The sequence below is a fragment of the Sinocyclocheilus grahami genome, unplaced genomic scaffold, assembly GCF_001515645.1.
Source record: "Sinocyclocheilus grahami isolate Dianchi unplaced genomic scaffold, SAMN03320097.WGS_v1.1 scaffold223.1, whole genome shotgun sequence".
Taxonomy (NCBI): Eukaryota; Metazoa; Chordata; class Actinopteri; order Cypriniformes; family Cyprinidae; genus Sinocyclocheilus; species Sinocyclocheilus grahami.
In genome coordinates this window covers 2,315,716-2,322,968 of record NW_015505402.1, presented here as the reverse complement: position 1 = coordinate 2,322,968, position 7,253 = coordinate 2,315,716, and the positions used below count along the sequence as shown (strand labels likewise).

The 7,253-nt window shown below is 43.1% G+C and overlaps 1 protein-coding gene across 1 annotated transcript in view; it reads right to left on the bottom strand.

Moving 5' to 3' along the window:
* Nucleotides 1–12: 12 nt before the first annotated feature.
* Nucleotides 13–7,253, bottom strand: part of LOC107596844 (DNA (cytosine-5)-methyltransferase 1-like) — a 19,031-nt gene continuing 11,790 nt past the window's right edge. Inside the window, exons 16-33 of the mRNA XM_016287691.1 lie at nt 7,064–7,161; nt 6,228–6,378; nt 6,038–6,153; nt 5,757–5,955; nt 5,550–5,683; nt 5,281–5,460; nt 4,972–5,196; nt 4,644–4,836; nt 4,324–4,491; nt 3,210–3,535; nt 2,972–3,113; nt 1,930–2,096; nt 1,671–1,848; nt 733–928; nt 468–631; nt 244–360; nt 68–158; nt 13–17 (exon numbers count right to left, since the gene is read on the bottom strand). Of these exons, the coding sequence (XP_016143177.1) occupies nt 13–17; nt 68–158; nt 244–360; nt 468–631; nt 733–928; nt 1,671–1,848; nt 1,930–2,096; nt 2,972–3,113; nt 3,210–3,535; nt 4,324–4,491; nt 4,644–4,836; nt 4,972–5,196; nt 5,281–5,460; nt 5,550–5,683; nt 5,757–5,955; nt 6,038–6,153; nt 6,228–6,378; nt 7,064–7,161 (2,850 nt within the window). The remainder of the gene's footprint in view (nt 18–67; nt 159–243; nt 361–467; nt 632–732; nt 929–1,670; nt 1,849–1,929; nt 2,097–2,971; nt 3,114–3,209; nt 3,536–4,323; nt 4,492–4,643; nt 4,837–4,971; nt 5,197–5,280; nt 5,461–5,549; nt 5,684–5,756; nt 5,956–6,037; nt 6,154–6,227; nt 6,379–7,063; nt 7,162–7,253) is intronic.

Below are 7,253 nucleotides of genomic sequence, written 5' to 3'. Positions count from 1 at the left end.
AGAGATTAAACCTCAGTCTAATAGTGAAATCAAGTACTTTAATAATAAAAAAAAAAATAAAAGTAACCTGTAGCATTCTCCCTCATCTTCTCCTGCACACACTTCTTAACTTCCAGGCCGATGGCTTTGGAGAGGGGTGGAGGCACAGCATTACCAACCTGAGAAATACAGGACACCGATTAGTGATACTACATTTTTTCCCCCCCCAAAAAGGAAAAAACAATTTTAGCTCAGGTTTCATACCTGTCGGTGTTTGTCTAAGATATTGCCAAAAAAGCGGTAAGTGTCTGGGAAGCCCTGGGAGCGCGCACATTCCCTAACACTCACAACACGGTGCTGCTCAGGATGGAGGACACGTCCCTGTAGACACAATTAACAGTATTACTGCAACCAGGTACAACTTTTTGCCAATTAGTGTTGATACAATTCATATCATGACTAGTTAACATATAGCATGTTTGCAACACCTGCTTGCCCATGGGCTCAGGATTGGTAACTGTAGTGCTGAAGAACCCGTCCCATTCCAGACGGCCGTACAGACCAGCCCAGTGATTGTGGCGATTACCCGTGTGAGGCAGACACCAGGGAATCAGCGTGTTGAACTGCCTGTCTGCAGGGTCACACGGTTTTCCTAGTGCAATGAGAAACCGTAACTGTCAAGTCAGGATTTCTATTATTATTTTAAACAAACAAAAAGATCCATCTTATTTTTAATTTTTGGGTAGGACCAACCCTCAGCACAGGAACACACTCCTCTCAGTGCACCGGTGCCACTGCGGCCATTCTTTTTGTCGGAGTGAGTGTAGCGAAGCTTTTTTGAGGTGGTGCCATCCCGCAACCGCACCTCAATATTGGTCAGATCCCTCCAGTCAGAACCAGGAGCCAAAGGAATGTGACGCATACGGGCCGCCACCAGGGCGCTCATGTCCTACAACACAAATCCAACTATTTAAAACCGCTAAACCAGTGGTTTACACCAAAGTGCCTTTTCTCGTCGCAAGACCTAAATACACATTCAGGAGGCTAAAACAAGCTAGTCATCTAACCCGTTAAGAGGCGCATTAAGGGTTAAATGACGAGCTTCTTTTATCCTGTTGACTAACTTCCTGTAGGTCTCACAGGAAATCACTTTCCCGCTTCCAGAAAAACTTCGGCCTTGATACAAGTTCATTACATCCTGCAAATCAAATGCAAAAATATCACTTTTTATTTTTCTGGGGGTTTGGCAAAAGGAGAGTGGGACGGTGGGCGGTGCTCGGGGTGGTGACTGAAGGCAGTGAGTAGTTCTGATGTCACCTTTTTACGGAAGTCACAACGGTTCGTGAAAAATGACAGCTACTTTATGCAGGCTGTGTGCATTTTACTGTGGACTGACTGTTTTGAAACTTATATGGTAGTTAAATAGCCCCTAGACCTCAGTTATCGTGAAAAAAAAGCCCCAATATGGGACCTTTAATACTATAGAAAAGCATTAAAAGTTTTTCAGTTAGTGTTTTCAGCTTGTTTATTTTCATATAAAAATACAGCATGCAGTTGCATCAAACAATGGTATAAACATCATTCAGTGTAAATTGTGATAATCGTAATTAATATTCGCAATTACAATTTCAAGGGAATAATCGACAATTATGATTTTCATAATCGTGCAGAGTAACTCAAACGGAACTGACCTTACAGATGTGGTCCCTGAGGATGGGCTGGTACTGAGAGCCACGAATGTGCCTTTGGAACCAGGACTGCGGCTCACCGTTATAGGAGATTTCCAGATATGCGGCTCCGTTACGGATCTCTGGAAGGTCAGACATTGTGTCCCGCACTGTGATTGTGCGATAAATGCCTCCATTTCCACTGGAAAAAGTAGTGTAATTAAGATCAGCACAGCAAATGACTGTTCAATTGATGCCACCATCGGGATTCACAAATACTTACCGAGTGACATTGCTAACATATCTCTTTTCATCAACCACCACACTAAGAGAACACGCCCGTGGGGCGAACACATGTAGGGGTTCAGGGAAGCGGGGCAGCTTTTCACCCGGGGCTGCAGCCAGGATGATCGCCCTGCGCCTGGTCTGGGCCACCCCATACTGCCCTGCCTGCAAAACTCAAGACATTAGGAGAGACAAGGAAAAAAAACACCAACATTTAAATGTGCAATTAGTAACAGGACTGCACGATTAATCGAATACGATTGTCATGCGCATCTTGTCAGTAAAGCCGGTTCTGTGATCAGTAGTTAATCTCCATCACATGCTTTCAGATGGAGCATCATTTACTACACAGAGCCGTAGTTCACGGACAAGGTACACAACCACATTCATAAAATCGCAGAGGATTTAAAATGACACGATTATGAAATTGAAGTCGTTCTGCAATGAAAGCTGTTTGCGTAGCTTGTCAGTGAACCAAGGCTGTGTAGTAAATGCTGCTCCATCTGAAAGCAAGTGGAAATACCACATTTAATAACACTTTTACTCCAAACTCACTTCATAACATCAGTCGAGTGTTTGTAGTAAATCCTTCTGTGAGATGTGGCTTCTTACACAGAATAAGGCAAGCAACATTTCATAATATTCCAAGCAGTAATGAAGGCTGTCGATTAACATTGCATTATATACCGAATTATAATTTTATATTATAATAAAGACGAACTCTAATAAACATGACTACAAAAAGTTCGTTTTAGGCAGTTAAATCTTGTTTATTCAGTAACCGCTATAGGGATTTCCTGATTTCTTCTGCGGGCATATTTTGAGTTTCAGTGCAAGAGCACCCTCTGGCTTTACTACTGATCACAGAACCGTGCTTCCCAGACAAGATGCGCATGACAATCTCAGCTTTTGTCGAATCGCGATAGCCATTTAATTTCAATTATAAGTGCAGCCCTACTCAGTAGTCCACTAAGTTGAGATCGATCAATCAATCACTTCATTACATTTAAAAAAAAAAAAGAAAAAAAAGTCTGACTTGCCTGTAGCACACCAAAGGTGCACTGGTAGCCCATGCAAACAAGACAGCGCAGCGTGAGCTTCAAGACCATGGAGCGCTTGAATGACACAAAGTTCCTCACGTTCTCCAGAAGGAAGAACTTGGGTCTGTAGTAGTCACAGTAGCTAAAAGAGGGAGGGGGAAAAAAAAATAAATTACACACACTTTCTCCAAACAGGCAAACTAGTCTCATTTTTTATAGCAAGACTCATTCTGCTAACCTCAGATACGAGACAACCAGAGAGTTCTTGAACGTAGAGTATGTACGCGAGTTGAAGCGGTTCATTCCACTGAAGCCTTGGCAGGGCGGTCCACCGCAGAGCATCTCCACGTCACCCTTCTGCGGCAACTTCTGTCCAAGAGAGTTGGTCTTCTCTCCGGACATCACCAGCTTCAACAGGACATTACAGTCCTCTGTGAAGACCGTGGTGCCTGGATTGTTCAACCTGAATGCCTGAGCAGCAGGATCCCACATCTCTATGGCCCAATTGGTCTCAGAAATACCTGTTGTTTGGGAAATGTATAAAATCCAACACAACAGGGGTGCTCAGAGTGGACTGCGGTCTGGTTCTAGTAGTTTAAGTCTTTGGTTCTTTTAATTATGATTTTGGCTCACATTTAACAAAAATCCACCAATTCACTATCTCAACAAATTAGAATATGGTGACATGCCAATCAGCTAATCAACTCAAAACACCTGCAAAGGTTTCCTGAGCCTTCAAAATGGTCTCAGTTTGGTTCACTAAGCTACACAATCATGGGGAAGACTGCTGATCTGACAGTTGTCCAGAAGACAATTGACACCCTTCACAAGGAGGGTAAGCCACAAACATTCATTGCCAAAGAAGCTGGCTGTTCACAGAGTGCTGTATCCAAGCATGTTAACAAAGTTGAGTGGAAGGAAAAAGTGGAAGAAAAAGATGCACAACCAACCGAGAACTGCAGCCGTATGAGGATCGTCAAGCAAAATCGATTCAAGAATTTGAGTGAACTTCACAAGGAATGGACTGAGGCTGGGGTCAAGGCATCAAGAGCCACCACACACAGACGTGTCAAGGAATTTGGCTACAGTTGTCGTATTCCTCTTGTTACGCCACTCCTGAACCACAGACAACTTCAGAGGTGTCTTACCTGGGCTAAGAAGAACTGGACTGTTGCCCAGTGGTCCAAAGTCCTCTTTTCAGATGAGAGCAAGTTTTGTATTTCATTTGGAAACCAAGGTCCTAGAGTCTGGAGGAAGGGTGGAGAAGCTCACGGTTTTTGTGTCCCCCACAGGCAGTCATGATTTTTAAACAATACTGCATTTGTGATGGGCAATTTCTAGACAAATGAAACTGAACAGAGCACAGCAAGAAGAAACTCATTCTGAACAAGTTTCCATGATACCTCAAAGTTATAAATCAAAGAGTTACCTTTCCCCTTTCCTTTCCCTTTGCCCTTATGCACTGCTGATCGTGCATGATTTGGAGGATCCTCAAAGCTCTTAGTCTTGGCATTGTATGCCTAAAGAGAAAATACTTAAGACAAAAACCTTGCTCTAATGCTTTATTGAAAGTTTTGTAGTTCAGCTGGGAAGAAAAATAGGCACACCATGGCTCGTTGGATCAATGCCACCATCCATTTGTTTTTTTTTAACACCCATCCCTCATCCTCACCTCTAGGAAATAAAAGCGATCAGGTCCTCTGCTTGAATAGTCCTGCACACTTTCCACCAGGTCCTCTGCATACTCCACTTGACAGCGGCCTAGCACCTCCGCCATGTTCACGGTCACCTCTTCATCACTCCAGTAAAGCTGGTTTATGTCAGAATGGTAGGCACCCTTTGGTCCTTTATGAGTGTTTTCAGGCCTGAAAGCAACAGTCATCATGAAAAGAACTCGGGTGATGTTTATGTACAGCCTTAGTGGAAACTTCAAGCTAAAGTTTGTACTTCAAGAAGCTATATTAGTCAACAGACCTGCTTAAAAAGGAAGAAAATGTCACCTGTAAAATTTGTAGAGCCGCAGTTTGGGATCCATTCTATCTGGCTTTCCATCACTGCGCTTGTTGCAGAAGATTTCTTTGATGCGCCCAATACGGAAGGGCTTCGGAGCATCTAGGTTTGAGCCCTTGATGTAATCAGAGGACTTCCTGTAGTATTCTGGGTAAAGATCTTCATCAACATCATCTTTCCTGTGAGAACGCTTAACAGGGCTTGCAAGCTTTTCCCTAAAAGGGAAACATACCTTTAATAAAATGGCTCTCACCCTCAGAATAGCTTAAGGCAGGGAAAAAAATAAAATAAAAGCCTACGCAAAATTGAAGGCCTCTGGGGGAAGATAGACACTGTCCCCTACTCTGTGCTGCTCGCCCTTTAGGGTCGCCAAACCATAAAAGACTTTAGAGTCGCTCTCCTCATCCTCCAGGGGTTCATAGACATTAGGCAATTCCTGAGCCTCTCGTTCCCTATTCCTTACGCAGCTGGCACAGAACCTGCCATAAAACGGGTCATGTAGAAATGCATGCACAGGAAAAAATAAAAAACACCTGTAAGAAAGACCAGGTCTAAACGGAGCACTCACTTATACTTGCGGTCCTCTGACGGTGTGACCTTAGGTGGTGACTCAAAGCGGGCGCATTCACCATCATACAAGAGCTGATAAAAGAAGCTTTCACCATCACCTTCGATCACTTTAATGTCATCATCCATCCCACCCTGAAAGCATACAAATATTAAAATCTCCTGCCCAGTGTGATACCGACACAACGTCAGACTTCAGCATCTGTACCTCCATGAACCAGTTTTCAGTTGGAGCCTTGTAGAGGACGTTGACCTTGCCATGGACAAAACTCAGCTGCATATCTTCACACTCATCTACAAGAAAGAGCTCAAGAGGGTCTGATGACTCTCCAAGAACAGTATCAGTGCCACGGCAAAACCAGTGCGCATGAAACATCTTCTCTCCATCCTCCCACAATGCCATAATCCTATAATCATAACGAAAATGTTGGCTTACCAATTTAAAGCAATACAGTGCCAAGAACCCAGGTTAGCTTCAATAAAGGTTACCTGGCCAAGTAGAGGGGATGTGATGGGTCAGCAGGGCTGACAGACACACAATCTCCAACCTCCACCACCTCATTCTCCACACGCACTTTCATGTAGTACGCCTTCCTGCCATCAGTCTGAAAAGACAACATCAATACCTCAAGTCCAGCAAGTGGGCATCCAGGTTCTTATTGTAAGAGAGATCACATACCTTGATGGGCTCGCCCACCCAGCTGATCTTATTCTTAGTCTGTTTTTTCTTTTTTGCCTGAGATATTTTCTTTGTCTCCTTAAGTGGCAACACTTCCTCCTCATCCATATTCTCATCATCCTCAGCTTCTTTCACTGCCAGGTTGGGACATCTGGACAAGGGACAAGACTCCCATTTAGCTTTATTCTGGCAAACAAATCCAAGGCCATAGAGCTGGATAACAAACTGGCAGGAAATAAAGAGCTTCTCAAAATGGTTTTCCTAATCTCTATACAACAGGGGGCAACATGCTGACTAAAGATGATTCTGCTCTTTATTAGCATTAGCACAGCACTGAACACATACGAAACATGGACACAATGAGGCACTGCAAAAGCAACAAGTTAGGGCAGATTGTAACAACTGACTTAAAGCACGTCAAAGTCGGTTTGACCAAGAAAAGCTTCTAAAACTACAGAAATTAAAATGTTACACGATTAAGACTTTAGTTAGCAACATCTGCTCAGGAAGGAGTGAAATCTAATGGCAAATCAATGTATAAATTCTCGCACTGTCCTGTAAAAATTGACACCCTCACTTTATTAAAATCAAACCAATTAACAAAAGGAAAAGACTAGTGATTACTTAAATGCAAGTCAGATTTAGAAGGATCAGATGAATGTAGCAAATACAAAAAAATAAAATAAAAAAAATCATGTTAGTCACAAAAAAAAAACCCACACACACACACACACCAGTGACTGACATTTAGTCTCATTTCACAACACATGGAAACAATACTACATTTCTGCCAAGCAGAATTACGCAAGTATGAAGACTGCCCACAGTTAGCATACCTCCTCTTCTGACAGGCCTGTTTACTTCTGCCACTGCCTCCAAACTTGATCATATCCTTACAGGCTGAGCACTTGCCACAATCTGGTGCCTGACACACCTGAAAGAAAGAAATGCCACCTTGACACATTGCAACCAAACTATGCTTGCAATGTCAAAGGCAATTTTTGGACAATCTACCTCACAGACACC